This window comes from Ochotona curzoniae, unplaced genomic scaffold, assembly GCF_017591425.1.
Source record: "Ochotona curzoniae isolate NIBS_2020 unplaced genomic scaffold, NIBS_Ocur_1.0 contig_2688, whole genome shotgun sequence".
Taxonomy (NCBI): domain Eukaryota; kingdom Metazoa; phylum Chordata; class Mammalia; order Lagomorpha; family Ochotonidae; genus Ochotona; species Ochotona curzoniae.
This window is the reverse complement of record NW_024465553.1, coordinates 28,636,801-28,652,308: the sequence shown is the minus strand read 5'-3', so window position 1 is coordinate 28,652,308 and position 15,508 is coordinate 28,636,801. Positions and strand designations below refer to the sequence as shown.

The following is a 15,508-nucleotide window of genomic DNA, read 5'->3' as shown; positions in this document are numbered from 1 at the left end:
AAGCTAGAAAATCCACAGCCATTGTGTCAAAGAGGAAACCCCAAGGTAAATTAGGACACACCTCTATGCAAATAAAAGCAAAAGCACAATGTATGAGGAATTATAGAATACAGTGCTAAGAGGGAAGTTTATAACTATCCATGCTTTTATTATTAAAGAGCGATCAAATCAACAGACTAACAGTTGGCTCTTTGGAAAGGTCAGAATTGAAAACTAGTGGGTAGATTGAAAAAAACTCAACTGAAATAACGCAGAGTAGCAATACCAGAAGAGATGTTACAAATAGGGCTACAGAACTAAAGTATTAGTAAGACAACAAGAATGGCATACCAACAATTGGATAATGTAGAAGAAATGAATAAGGTCTATTTTTTGGAAATTTTACTTTATTTGAAACACAGAAGAGAAACCTCCCATCTGCTGGCTCATTCCGCAGAGGGCCTAGCCTCGACAGAGAGTACTGGACGATGCCAAAATCTGAAGCCAGTACTAAAGATATTTGGCTTCCAGATTTTTCATAGCAGATACAAAGATTTCACTTTATTTTCATAGAAAACTTCACCTTTGTAATGTAATGCTAAATATCATCTTTTTCTACAAACATGAATTTAGAAGCATTTTTTTTCGTTTGAGAATTTATTCATGTTTTGTTTTTTAAGGTTTGTTTGAAAAACAGTGCCAGAAAAAAAAACACACAGGGAGATCAGTCATCTGCTGGCTCACTCCCCAAATGGGTACTGTGGCCAGGCCTGGCCTAGCCCAAGGCCAAGAGCCAGGGAGTCTGGATCTCTTACTTGTGTCACAGAGGTCCAAACTTGTGGCCCGTAGTTTTCTACTTTACCACCAGGTCTTTTAGCATGGAGATAGATTGTAAGTAGAACACTAGGACTTGAATCAACATCTGATAGAGGATGTTGGCATTCTCGGAAGTGGCTTAACTCTGCTGCAGGACAGTGCTGCCCTCTAAAATACAGCATTAAAAAAAAAATCTCCCTTGGAGGAGCTAGGACCAAGGCATAGCAGGCTAAGCCTCTGCTTCTGGTGCCGGAATCCTAAATGGGTACTGGTTTTAGTTACAGCTGCTCCACTTGCAATCCTGCAACAAAGGGTGGCCAAAGTCCTCGCATCCCTGCACCTGCTTGGGAGACCTGGAAGAAGCAGCATGCTCCTGGCTTCTGACTGGCCCAGTTCTGACCATTAACAGCCGTTTGGGGAGTAAACCAGCAGGTGGAAGATCTATCCCTCTGTCTCTTCTCTCTGTGTAACTCTGCCTTTCAAACAAAAATAAATAAATCTTTCCAAAAAAAAAATCCCTCAGGACTGGTGCTGGGGTGTATCAGGTTGAACCACTACCTACAGCACTGGAATTCCCCAGGGATGCTGGTTTGAGGCTCAGCTGCTTACATTTCTAACTCATCTCCCTTCTAAAGCACCTTGGAAGCCAGTGGAAGATGGCCTGACTACTTGGCCCCTGCATCCATGCAGGAATCCCAGATGGAATTTTAGCTTCCTGGCTTCAGCCTGGCTGTTGCATCCCCAATTCCACCTTTCACATTAATAAGTAAATAGATTCTTCATATATCTGTTCAATATAAATTCGCATAGATATTTTATATAAATTGGATATTTATTACAGTTGTTCTTTTAAGCTTTTTTATTTTTAACGTTTTTTTTTTCTTAATTGGAAAGGCAGATTTACGGAGAGAAGGGAAGACAGAAAGATCTTCCATCTCCTGGTTCACTCCCCAAATGACGGTGGTGGCTGGGGCTGAGCTGGTCTGGATCTGGGAACCAGGAGCTTTTTGTGGGTCCCCTTCACAGGTGCAGGGTCTAAGCCTTCCTCTGCTGCTCTCCCAGTTTATAAGTAGGGAGCTGGATGGGACATGGAGTAGCTGGGACATAAACTGGCACCCATATGGGATGCCAGTGCTTGCAAAGGGAGGATTAGCCAGTTGAATCATTGTACCAGCCCTGAGATTATTTAATCTTTATGGCTAAGTCAGATATACAGAGAGGAAGAAAGACAGAGAGGAAGATCTTCCGTCTAATGATTTACTCTCCAAGCGACTGCAATGGCAGGTGCTGGCCGATCAGAAGCCAGGAACTTCCTCCAGGTCTCCCACGTGGGTGCAGAGTCCCAAGGCTTTGGGCTGTCATCGACTGCTTTCCCAAGCCACAGGCAGAGAGCTGGATGGGAAGCAGAGCCCATGTGGGTTCCTGGTGCTTTCAAGGCGAGGACTTTAGCTGCTGTGCCGCCGTGCCGGGCCCTTGAGCCGTCTTCTCTTGTTTTCCTGTGCATGTTAGCAGGGAGCATGGAGGACCTAAGCCAGCGCTCACTAGGGTTATCCTAATACGAAGCCACAGTGCTGGCTGTATATAATTGCTGTTTTGTAACCTGTTTTTTTTTTTTAACCCCATAATATGTCATGGTAATAAATATTAAAAAATACATTTATTTAACCATTTAAGATTCAGGGAGACTATGTTTGTTCAGGTTAATCGAATACATCCTTAGATATATGGTAGCATTCTACTGCTGAATAAAAGGAAACATTTAAATTTTCAAATATATCCTGTCCAATTATATTGAATATGGTTTGCAAGTGAAAGGTTTTCTGTTGGAGATCTCTCTCTCTTTTAAGAGAACTTTCGGAGAATGGTGAGAGTTGATTTTAGACGTCTAAAAATACTGTGCTTATGTTTTCCACTTCAGCTTTTGCCTGTCATGACAGAGCAGCTGCAATGGATGCCATTTGTGAATGTCAAATTTCATGAGCCTTTTGTAAAATTCATATACTGGTCCCTAAGGCAGCTAGATGCTGGAACTCAGGTAACTGATTATTAAGACTTTATCAACTAACATTCTGTTTGGTATTATCTTTACTACGTCATCTTTCAATTTATGAATGAAAATATACCTCCATTTACTTAGGACATTGATTTCTTTCATCATGATGTATACTTTTAAGCATAAAATTGCCTGTCAGATATTTCAACTATCAAACTTTTTGAATAATTTTAATTGGTATTTAAAAAATATCGGTATCCATGAATTTATTCATAATATAGAGATCATAACATGAACATAAGTTGAATGCCATAAGATATAAAATGAAAAAATCCGTGATAATTTGATGGCGTCTTAGAGACCTCAGCATGGGGGAGAATGTTCTGAGGCATTTTCAGCTTCTTTGCATCAGGGTTGACAACACATTTTCAAGATCTCTGGGCTGACCAAGTCCACCTTAGTGCATCTACAGACTCGTACACTTGCTGCAAAGCTTGGCCAGGAGAGCGTCCAACCTGTTTGTTTTTCATTCTCTAACAAGGCACTTGACATTCTCTGCTGGCCCAGATGCTCTGGCTGTCATGTCCCCCATGTGCATCTGGGCGTGCTGTCCATGGCCCAGATGCCAGCAGCTGAGGAGGCCCAGTCCTGATACATGTACTCCAAGGTTGAGTTACATATCTTGTGATTTTTCTAAGACCAGGGTTTGAGTCCAGCCGTCTAGTTAGGGAGTCCCCCGGAAAACCACCTGGGGTGACCTCAGACTTGGCCCTAGTGTGTGCCAGCCAGCGCAGGGTCAGGTTGAGTCCATCACCTGCACCAGCCAGTGCACATACTGATGAATGCAGCTGCCTGGCCAGTTCTGTTTCCCTTCCCGTCTCTCACGTGAACCAGTGGGTGCTGTTGTCTAGCCCAGCCCAGCTCAGCCCACCGCAGGCCCAGTGTTCATGCACATCAGCAGGTGTCACAGTCTAGATGGAGCAACCCCCCAAAAGGTCACCAGGCCTGCTCCAGCCCCATTTTTTGTGTGTGTGCGCCAACATGTGCTGTGGTCTAGCTTGGCCCTCCCACTTGCCATCTGGCTTTCATGCACACTTAGGAGTGCTGCTGCCACATGCACCCTGCCTCACCCCCAGGTCCAGCCCACACATGCTGACAAGTGCTGCCACCTTGTCTAGCGTGGCCTGCCTCCCAGCCCTGGCTGTCATGCTCATCAGTGGCTGCTGCAGCCTAGCAATAGAATGCCACAGTTCCCCTGCCAGGCACCACGTTTCCAGCCCTGGATCTTGCACTTACCAGGGAGTACTGCGGTTCAGCCTGACATGTCTTGCACCCATTGCCATCACTTGCCAGCAGGTTCTGTAGCCTGATGTGGCCCACCTGTACCCATCTGGCTCTCATGTGCACCGTGGGTATAATATCCTAGCCCAGCCTGGCCTGCCCTTAGTCCCAGCTTTCACATTCACAAATGAAAACAGCAGCCAGCGCAGAGGAGTTCACAAATTTCCCAACCAGGACCACTCCTGGCCCTGGGTCATTTGCATGCCAACAGGTGTTGTGGCCCAGTCCGGCATTGCCTGGCCTCTCAGCATTTGCTGGCAGGTGTTTTGGCAGCCTGCCCAAAGTCCCCACTCTCACTGGTGTCTGGCTAATCCAGCCCACCCCCAGCTTGGGCCCTTACGTGAACTGACCAGTGATGTGTTTCTTACCTTTCAGTATGTGTGCCTGTAATTTTATTTTCTCACCTTACTGCTGAAGTTTATAGCACCACATGGACCATAAGTGGTGAGAGCTAACCTCATCTTGTTCCCATTTTAAGGGAAGTGTTCAGTCTGTCGTTATTAATGTAAGTGCAAGAAATCTTCAGAAAGTTCCTGGAAAATGCCCAGGATCTCCTCATTCCATTTTCCAATGAAATGTTTGAAGTACTTTTGCACCAGCTATCTTGTTTTTACACATCTTTTAAATTATTTTGTTGAGATGGTTACCCTCTATTCCTCCTTTTTTGAAATCTGTATTTATGCATTGATTTTTATTATATTTACACAGTGGAGAAGGATGCATGCCTATGTGGACCACTGATTAGGGTGGGGAGGGTCGAGCAATGCGGAAAAGTGGATGAGGCAATTGTTTCCATTTTTTTTTCTTCTTGTCTATGGAGGAAGAGAGGTAGAGAAGGGGAGTGTGCTGCACCCAGTAGCCCAACTGCATCCGTACCTGGTGATGAGGGATGGCCACCCGATGTCATCTCAGGGTCCCCAGTGTGGAGAATGTTCCAAGGGTACTACTGGTTAAGTGGTTCAGTAGCTCTGAGAGGCTGTTGATTTCATTGTTGCAAGGTTGAGGAAGTCCTTCCAAGGTCTGTTGGCTGACATAGTCCACTTTAGAGTGTCCACTCACGCAGATATTTGCTGTCAACGCTTGTCTGGGAGAGTTGTCCAATTTGTTCTGCCCTCCATCCTCTGCCATGGTACTGGACATCCTCTGCAGGCCTCCGTGAGCTGTCATGTCCCCCATGTGCATGTGGGCATGCTGTCCACTGTTATGTGCGGTTCCTGCGCATGCTGGTGTGTGCAGCAGACTGGTCCAGTCTGTTCTGCATCCCATTCAGCTTTTATGCACACCAGTGGGTACTGCAGCCCAGCCCAATTGACCACACTATCCAGCCCACCCTTATGCAGGTGGGTGCTACTGCCTGTCCAGCCAGGGCCACCCCAAGCCTTGGTTTTTATGGTCATGGTGGGAGCTGCAGCCTATCAACAAGGGTGTCTACAAGTTTCCCTACTAGGTCCACTTCCAACCCTGGATCTTGCACTTTCCAGGTTGTTCTACAGTCTAGCCTGACAGGACTTGCTCTCATTCCCAGCACTTGCTTGTTGATGCTGTGCTAAAGGCCATCCAGCCTATACTCACTCTGACTCATGCATGCACCAATGGATTTGGCCGCTTGGCTCGGACTGGCTCTCCCCCAGCTCATATGCAGGTCAGTGGGCTTTATAGCCCTGCCCAGCCTGGTCTGCTCCCAGTTCCATCTCTCACACTGATGAGCAGGAGCAGTGGTCCAGCAAGGGAGCCCCTGCATCCCTCCTCCTGGGCTCATTCCCCTCCCCTCAAAGTCGTACATGTGCTGGTGTGTGGGCCCAGTCTGGCATGGCCTGCCGTACCTCACTCAGTATTTGCTAGTGGGTGCTATGGCCAGGCTTGACCGGCTTATTCTCCCAGCTCCCCCAGTTCCAGCTCATGCTAGTGGGTACTGCATCCCAGCCCAGCTCAGCCAACCTGCTCCCGGCTCTAATGTAAACTGGCTGGTTTGCAGTCCAATCCAGTCTGTCCTGTACCTACTCTTAGCTGTCACATCTGCTAGTGAGAAAGGTTTTGAGTGTATATTAAGGCTTTTCAGATAAATTTTTTACTGTGTTTGATAAGATAGTATGATTTTTTTTATCTTTAAGTTGCTAATACGGTGGATTAGGTTGACTTTCAAATTACTGAGTCAGCTGTATATCTCTAAAAATAAAACTCAGTTGGCTGTGGTGTTTATCTTTTTATATGTTCGTCTATTCTGTTTCCTAATATCTCTTTTTTAAAAAAAGATTTATTTATTTTTATTGTAAGGCAGACAGAAGGAGTGACAGAGAGAAAGATCATGCATCTGCTGGTTCATTCCCCAGGTGGCCACAACAGCAGAGCTGAGCCAATCTGAAGCAAGCAGCCAGGAGCCTCCTCTGGGTCTCCCACGTGGGTGAAGTGTCCCAAGGCTTTGGGCCATGCTCCTTTGTCTTCCCTGGCCACAAGCAGGAGCTGGATGGGAATGGAGCAGCTGGGACAGGAGCCAGTGCCCGTATGGGATCCTGGTGCTTGAAGCTGGAGGATTAGCCAATCAAGCCATTGCACTGGGCTCTGTTTCCTAATGTTTTGTTAAGGGTTTTTGCATCTGTATTCATGAGGCTGTCTTTGATTTTGTATTTGTAATTCTGGGTTCATTAAATGTTTTGGGAAATGTTTCCATATATATTCTAAAGTTAGTGATGTGGTATAATTCTCTTAGGAAAGTCTCTGCGCCTCTTTTTACAAGGATGTTTTAAATTCAGATTCAGTTTTCTGTATAATTACAGGGACATTCATTTATATAATTTATATTGCTAACCTGTAGTTATGATTTGTGTCTTCTGTCTTCATCTCGTTTGGTAGAAGGATGTCTACTTGGTTTGTCTTTTTTAAAAAAATTATTTGCTTGATATTCTTGTTTTTTTTTTTTCCTGTGATAATTTTTACTGATTTTGCTGGCATCCCACTTGGGTACCAGTTTGTGTCCCATCTGCTCCACTTCTAGTCCAGCTCCCTACTTATGGTCTGGAAAGGTAGCAGAGGATGACTCAAACCTTGGGCCCCTGCACTCATGTGGGACCCCCAGAAGAAGCTCCTGGTTGCTGGCTGCAGATCAGCTCAGCTCTGGCCGTTGCTGCCACGCGGGAGTGAAGCCTTGGCTGGAAGATCTCTGTCTCTCCTTCCCTCTGTAAATCTGCCTTTCAAATAAAAATAAATAATTTTAAAAAAATTTACTGAACTATTATTCTCTTGTTTGCTTGTTTATGCCTGCTTTGAATTTAGCTTGCTGTCCTCAGCTGATTAAGTGAAAATTTGAGAATTTTGTTCTTTCTAACATTTGTACTTAATGTTATTTGTCTGTCAGTCCTGCTTTAACTATGTTCCACAGACTCATTTACAGTTAATTTAAGGGTTTAAAAAATCTCTGTTGAAACTCCCTTTTTGACTGATTAATTATTTGGTAGACCTTTCTGTTGTCCAGTTATTCCATCAGCTGTTGAAAGATGAGTGTTAAAACTGCCAGCAGTAGTTGTAAATCTATGTTTTCCCTATTTGATTAGTTTTCCCTTATGCATTTTTCCACCCTTTGGCTCGGTGCATGCACTTTTAGGAGTACTTCTTAGTGAGTTGACATTTTATAATTGTAATGTCCTTCTCTGTCCCCATTTTCGTTATTTCTAAAATAATTTTGTCTGCTATGAATAGAACCAGTTTATTTTCCCTTATTCTCATGCCAAATATTTTTATATTTTTTATTTGTTTTTTATTTGTAGCATACTTACATTGTTATAATTATTAAAATGAATGTGAGAAGGTATAAATGAAGCGACATAACTGGGTTATATTTTTAAATCATTTTTGTGATCCTCAGTGTAGTAATTGGTGTTTTTAGGGCATTTATGTTTTGACCATATATAGCTTTTTTAGTCGTTTTTATCTATATAGCTTTCTCGGTAGTCCTTCTGTAGTTCGTTAGTGTACAAATGTTGTTGTTTTAGCAGCTTATGAATAGAAGATTTGCCTCTCTTTTCATGCCTGAATCGCTCCCGTGTTTCTTCTGCCTACATTTAGATACGCATTAGGCAGTGTTGTCATCTTGGCTGCAACTAACGAGCAAAGTTTATGAAACTCAAGAATAGAAGCAGAGTATATTACATTTTCCATATTTTAAGTCTTTTAATCTTCTTTTCTGATGCTCACAGTTCCTGTTATCATTTCCTATCTGTTTGGAGGGCTTTATTCTGATAAGAGTGTGTCTGCTGATAGTCTATTTTTCTAATTTTTCTTCTTCTGAGTTGTTTTTCATCACTAAAGGATATTGTCATTGGATTCTGGGGTGTTTGATAAAACATTTCTGTTATGTGTGGCCACCGCTCTGGAATAAAAGGTTATGCCACAGCCTGTACACTGCCATCCCATACGGGTGTGCAATTCCAATCCTAGACACTCTGCTTCCAATCCATTTCCATGCTGTTGGGCTGGGAAAGCAGTGGCAGATGGGCCCTGCAGTCATGTGGAGATTCCTGTGGAATCCCAGCCTCCTGGCCTTGGCTGGGCCCAGCCCTGGTGACTGAGGCCTTCTGGGAAGTAAACCATCGGATGGGAGATGAGCGACAGTGGAGCAGTGAAGAACTGAGAACAGATCGTCCCCGTCTGTTTTGTGGATGACTTTTTGTGCCAGAAGCATAGCATGATCTTATGTTCTGACATATTATGGGAAAATATGTAGTCATAAATCAATCTTGAAAAGTTGAATATAAAACTGTCACTTTCTAATTGCACATATTTCACTTGCATTTTCTAGCAAAAAAAATTACTTTTAGTTTCTGTGACTGTAGTGTTTAAGATAGGTTTAGAGCATAAAGCAGTGATTGATTGTACGTGTTTTTAACAGCATGCGACTATGACATCAACTCTGAGGAGACTCGGTGAAGACATATTTAAAGGGGTAGTAATTAAAGGAATTCAGGAAAATTCTTTAGAGAATTCTGTGGAGAACAAACCAAAGACAGCCGCTTTCTTCAAGAGCTCCAGTTTGCCGCTGAGGTTTTTATCTACCTTAATTGTTCTTAAAACAGTCACTCAAGGTAATCTTTCAAGTATACTTACAATTTTTGGTAGTTAAGAAAGAATACAATACAATAAGACCATTCTTTTATAGTCAATAATATTTTACATTTTCAGGATGATATTTGAGTTCATTTATAACGGTGACACATTATAAAAAACAAAAACTGCTTTGTTGCATTTGAAAACGAAGGCTTTCGTTGAATGGTCTCCTCCAGGAGCTTTTGTTGATTCTCTCAAATGTGTTGTTATAACAATCTTAGCTTGCAATGACTGTTTATTTGTCACAGAAAGTCAGAATTGTTCATTTATTATTTTGCACCAGAGAAAAATTAGCAAACTACAGCCCATGGAGCGAATCTGACCCAGCGTCTGTTTTGTTAGTAGTCTGTCTCATAGCCATGCTCATTTTGTGTATATACAAAGATGCATATTGATTAGAAGTAAAAGAGTGGGAAAGGTGTTATGCTTCATTAACACTCATAGAAGATAGAATCACTATTAATATTGGGCAAAGTAAATTTTAGATCAAAGACTTTCGCAGATAAAAAGCCTTTCATGCTTTGATGTGCTTGCTTTTGTAGTTTTCATGTAGTAAGTGGGGTGGCTTTCACACTAAGAAGCTTTCTCGGTAATACGTCCTGCAGCTCTCATCGACTCTGCCCTCGCCTCTCATGCGGACGGTCACTTGGGCGTGGGGGCCGCATAGCTTCTTCAGCCGTAATGGCTGTTGGCATCTGTGTGTCTCAGGGACTCCGGGGGTTTTGCAGTCACACTGCCAGCCAGGATGTAGTTTTCTGAGTTAGGGTGGGTCCTCTTGCGTTGTGGGTACAGAACACCCAGCCACTGGTTTGGGATTCTGTTAGCATCCGTGGGTCCTTGTGTGGGGACAAGACCGCTGTCCAGGCGAGGTGTGGCTGCCAGGGCAATACGGGCATGGAAATTACATTTCTTTATTAAGTACATTTAGAATCTCCACTAGAGTGCATCGTAACTGAATGGCATTTCTAGCAAGGAAATAATTCAAAGGGATAAAAATGTCAAAAGCAGTATTCGAAATAGTGAAAAAGCATAAATACTTTTAAAATGTAACTTGGAATAGTGAAGGAAATGAGCATTAGTTGAGTTTTTGGATTGTCCTAATCATTGCGCTTGATTCTTTCAAATTTATTCTCCACAGTAACTTTATTGTTGTTGTATCATTATTAGCATTGTGTTAGCATTATCTGGTTTAAAAACAACTTCCTTCTATATTTAATTAAATATATTCTTTAAAAAAATGTGTTTGCGGGCCCGGCAGCGTGGCCTAGTGGCTAAAGTCCTCACCTTTAACGCGCCGGGATCCCATATGGGTGCCAGTTCTAATCCCGGCGGCTCCACTTCCCATCTAGCTCCCTGCTTGTGGTCTGGGAAAGTGGTCGAGGACAGCCCAGAGCCTTGGGACCCTGCACCCGTGTGGGAGACCTGGAGGAAGCTCCTGGATCCTGGCTTCGGATTGGCATAGCATCGGCCGTTGCGCTCACTTAGGGAGTGAATCAATGGATGAAGATCTTCCTCTCTGTCTCTCCTCTTCTCTGTATATCTGACTTTCCAATAAATAAATAAGTCTTTAAAAAAATGTGTTTGCTAGGGCCAGTTCTGTCCTGCTGTGGGGTCTGCTTCCTGGGCTAGCCGCCCGCCTGGACGCTCACAGGTGGGGAGGGAGAGGCAGGGCCGCTCAGCCTCCACACATGCGCACAGCATTATCCCTGCCGAGATCTGCTGGCTCCGGTCACAGCACTGGCTCAGACGATGCTCGGCCCTGCTGCTCACGGTATTTAACGCACCATTTGATCTGAATCTTGGAAAATCCTAATCCGGTATTCATTAACTTCAACGGATTGAATTTTTGATAAGGAATAAAATGGCCGTAGCTCAGAATTAGGAAAGTAAAAGATTCAGTAATGTGTTTATGAAATAAAATTAGTTTTGGTGACACTCTAAAACTATTCTTACAGAAAAGCTGACCTTGTTTTTAGGATATTATCACAATTAAGTAAAATTAAATTGAAATGATTTTCATTTCTTACTACAAATGAGGTCTTAAAAGGTTATTCTTGAAAGATTAATACCATATTTCTACCTTAGAAAATTAATGGTTAAGTGTTTTAAGCTTGTGAAATACTATATATGAGAATGCATCAGAAAGTTTATAGAATGTGGATTGCAGGATTATTTATTTCGGTGTGAAGGCTTTCCAAATCAGTGCGTATTTTCCATGATGTTAAAAACAAAACATATTTGGAAGAGTTACAGTCAGTTAGGTTGCATGTGCTGCTTCACTCCCAGGACGGCCACAGCAGTGGGTGCTGAGCTCTGGCTGAAGGTAGGGCCAGGAGCTTGCTCCAGGTCTCCTATGTGGGAAGTAGGGGGCCCAAGTACTTGGACCTTCTGCTGCTTTTCCTGGGCCCCCGAGCAGGGAGCTGGGTCTTGAATGGAATCACCAGGTCACAGACGGATGCCCATGAAGCGTGCTGACGCTACAGGTGGTGGCTTTACTCGCCATGCCACAGTGCTTCGCTTCATCGTCATTTTTTACGGCCTGTTAACCTATTTGGTCTTGTCAAAATTTAGGAAATGAAGTAATTTGTGTCAGGGACAGTAGATGGCGCTGTAATAAAACTGAAGTTTCTGTGAAAGGAAATTCGGATCCATCTGTGTACTCTGCCGGTGTTACTAGAAACGAGTGGATTTCCAAATAAGGCGAGTCTGGACAGACTTTAGCAACCTTTCTGGCTTAATACACATTGATTTTTGATGTTTTATTTTAAACTACAAAATTAAGTGCGGCAATATTATTGTTTCTTGAACTAACTATTGGGAAAAACAAAAATGGAATAGATTGGTGCCACAGATTTTAATTTCTTAGAATTCTTTCATAAACATGTCTTATAAGATGCACAGTGTTTTTCTTGCTTGCTCATTCTTACTAAGGTTTTAAATTGTTTCTTAACTTTTTCTGAAAGCTGAAACAACAGAGGAAATCCAGTGAGTCTGGAAGGCAGTGTTAGTATGACGATTCTGTCATGTGGTCAGTACAGATGATTCTGCTGTATGTTCAGTGAGTTTGGAGGTGTTTTTTTTCTAAGATTCATGGGGCCAATACTGTAGGGTAGCAGGTTAAACTGCTGAACATAGCATTTCATGTGGGTGCCAGTTTGAGTGCCAGCTGCTTTATTTCTGATCCAGCTGTCTGTTGATGTGCCTGGGAAGGCAGTGGAAGATGGGCCGAGCGCTTGGTGCCCTGCACCCTGTGGGGGACCCAGATGAAGCTCTAGGCTTCTGCCCTCTTCCGGGCGCAGCCCCAGCCATCTAGGGAGTGAACAAGAGGATGGACAATTTCTCCCTCTGACTCTCCCTCTCTCTCTAGCTCTGCCTTTTAAATCGTTTGTTTGTTTTAATTGATTGATTGTTTTAGAGCTAGAGAGAAATCTGCCATCCTCTGACTCACTCCCCGGATAGCAGCAGCGCTAGGGCTGGGCGAGTCTGAAGCCAGGAGTCCCGAACTCCATTTGAGTCCACCGCAGGGGCCACAGGGGCCCGAGTCTTGGGCCATCTTCTACTTTCCCAGGCGCATTAGCAGAAGCAGCCAGTACTGTTGCAGGCCTTAGCTTGGCCCTCTGTCTCAGCATGGTAGCCCCTCAAGGCATTCTTCAGCCTTCTCCTCTGGCTAAAATATCAGCAGAAAACCAGCGGAGAGAGAGATTCCACCTGCTGCTTCACTCTGCAGCATAGCACGAGCCCCCACTGGGCCAGGCCAAAGCAGGAAGGTTGAACCTCTCTCTGTGTGTGTCCCACGTGAGTGGCCGGAGAGCAGGCACTTAGGCCGTGCCCTGCTGCTTCACAGGAGACATTAGCAGGAAACTAGATTAGAACTGAAGACCCGGGATTTGACATCAATAGCAGTGGCTTAACCCGCTGGGCCACAGTACCTCTCATTTGTCACTTTGGATCACAAACCTTAACACAGAGAGCACTATAGTGGAGCATATTCAGCTTTCCTAGGCTGTCCTTGAATAGACTAACGCTATGTGTTCACTAGGAGTCAGAAACCCTTTTTAAAATCCATTTGGTAAGTTTGTACAAAGTTATATTTTGGATAGGTAGGCATTCATAAAGCAACGGTAACAAAAAATATTCTTAGGGCCCTGTATGATAGTGTAGTGGTTAAAGGCATCGCCTTGAATGTGCCGGGATCCCATATGGGTTCTAATCTCGGCGGCTCCGCTTCCCATCCAGCTCCCTGCTTGTGGCCTGGGAAAGCAGTCAGACCAGCCAAAGCTTTGGGACCCTGCACCTGCGTGGGAGACCCGGAAGAAGCTCCTGGCTTTGGATCGGCTCAGCTCCAGCTGTTGCGCTCACTTGGGGAGTAAATCATTGGACAGAAGATCTTCCTCTCTGTCTCTCCTCCTCTCTGTATATCTCACTTGCCAATAAAAATAAAATCTTTTAAAAAAATTCTTCGATATTATTCTAAAGGTAGAAATTCTCATACTCTTTAAATTTCTGAAACTATGTATAGTTTTTTTGTTAAATTTTTATTTTGAGTTTTTGAATTTTATGGTACAATTTCATATAGACTGGGATTCCCCGACCGCCAAACTCCCATCCGCCAACAGTTCTCCCCCATGTTACTGCAATAGTGTAGTCCTTCCTAAGGAGTCATGATTCCATCAGTCTGTTGTTTAAACGTGCCCCGACTTTGCTGGCACAGACAATGTCAGTCCATCCCGTTGTCTACACATTTCTAACTGTTTTATTGGGAGTCCATCTTTGATTTGGAAACAGGGGATGCATAATGCATGGGATGCCCACATCTGGATATGGTGGTCTCTGCTACTCCATCACTATACACTCACATAAATGAGAAGCCACGAAATAAGTCAACAACTGGTATGAATTAGAGCAACAACAAAATTACAGCACCATGAAAGAAACATGCCACTGAGTAGCCAACACGTGAGTGGGCTAAAGGAAAACACGAAAGTCTCTTGGGTAAAATGATGGCCCCCTGTAATCCAGGAGCCAGCGATGAATTCCACGAGAGAAAAGAAAGTATTTGGAAGAAATGAAACTGAAATCAAAAACATCAAAACATGGGATGCGGCCCAAAAAACCCAGTACGGAACGGGTTATTGAAGTTAGACATGATGGTTTCCTTACATTGGAGAGAACTTACGGTATTTGTTCTTTTGGGACTGACTTATTTCACTGAGCATAATGGTCTCTAGTGGGACCATCTAGTTGCAAATGGTATAATTTCATTCTTCTTAATAGCTGAGTTATGAAAAAACCATGTAAAAAAATAGGCAGCGGAGATGAACAGACATTTTTCAAAAGAACAGATTCAAATGGCTAACAGACATGAAAAGATGCTCAGGCACCCTGGCCATCAGGGAGACGCAAATGAAAACCACATGGGGTACCACCTCACTCCAGTGAGACTGGCCTACTTTCAAAACACTATTAGCAACACCTGCTGATGTGGATGTGGGGAGAAAGGCACCCTCCTTCACTGCTGGTGGGAGTTGGGCTGGTACAACCACTGTGGAAATCAGTATGGAGAGTGCTTGGAGAATTTTAATAAACCTGCCATATCACTCAGCTGTCCTGAACCTAGGAATATACACAAAAAAAATGAAGCGTGCATCTGAGAAGGGCATGTGTCATCCTGTATTTACAGCAGCACAATCTACGATAGCACAGACATGGAAACAATCCAGATGAGCGTCCAAAGAGGAGTGGTTAAAGAAACTGTGGCACACTTACGCTATATATAGTTTTAGTCATATTTGGAAAATAGTACTTATAATTTTTCCTTCAGCAATTGTCTTTCTTATTGATAAAAATAATTGCTAATATCCTACTATTAAAATGTGGAAATCATAGGTGAAATTTACTTGGGTATAATGCAGTGCGATCATCCTCATTTGAGTTCTAACAAAGTAGGGGGGGCAGAGAGACTGAACTTAGCCTAAGATCTTGTGTCCTTAAATTTTAATTTCTGTTTTGGTTTTTTTGTTAGCGGTGATCCACCTCTTGTGATTGCCTGCTCCCCTGCTGACAGCGCGGTTGCTTTTGCATTTTGTTTTTCAGCCGATTACCTGGCTCAGGCATTTGATTCCCTCTGTCTGGACTTGAAGACAGATGAAGGAAAGACCTTGTTCTTGGAGTATCAAGCCGTCCCGGTAATACTGAATCACCTGAGGATATCCAGTAAGGGGCTTCTGTCCAATGTCATCGATAGTTTGCTGCAAATGACAGTGGAGTCCAGTAAGTCTTGAA

At 43.5% G+C, this 15,508-nt stretch overlaps 1 protein-coding gene across 4 annotated transcripts in view; it reads left to right on the top strand.

Annotated features, from left to right (window-relative positions):
- Positions 1-15,508, top strand: part of CCDC138 (coiled-coil domain containing 138) — a 63,470-nt gene that overhangs the window by 35,283 nt on the left and 12,679 nt on the right. For 3 of the 4 annotated variants that reach the window (XM_040975508.1, XM_040975507.1, XM_040975509.1), the window contains exons 12-14: positions 2,714-2,830; positions 9,012-9,204; positions 15,320-15,496. In XM_040975508.1, coding sequence (XP_040831442.1) covers positions 2,714-2,830; positions 9,012-9,204; positions 15,320-15,496 — 487 coding nt within the window. The remainder of the gene's footprint in view (positions 1-2,713; positions 2,831-9,011; positions 9,205-15,319; positions 15,497-15,508) is intronic. The other variant, XM_040975510.1, reaches the window with a different exon arrangement.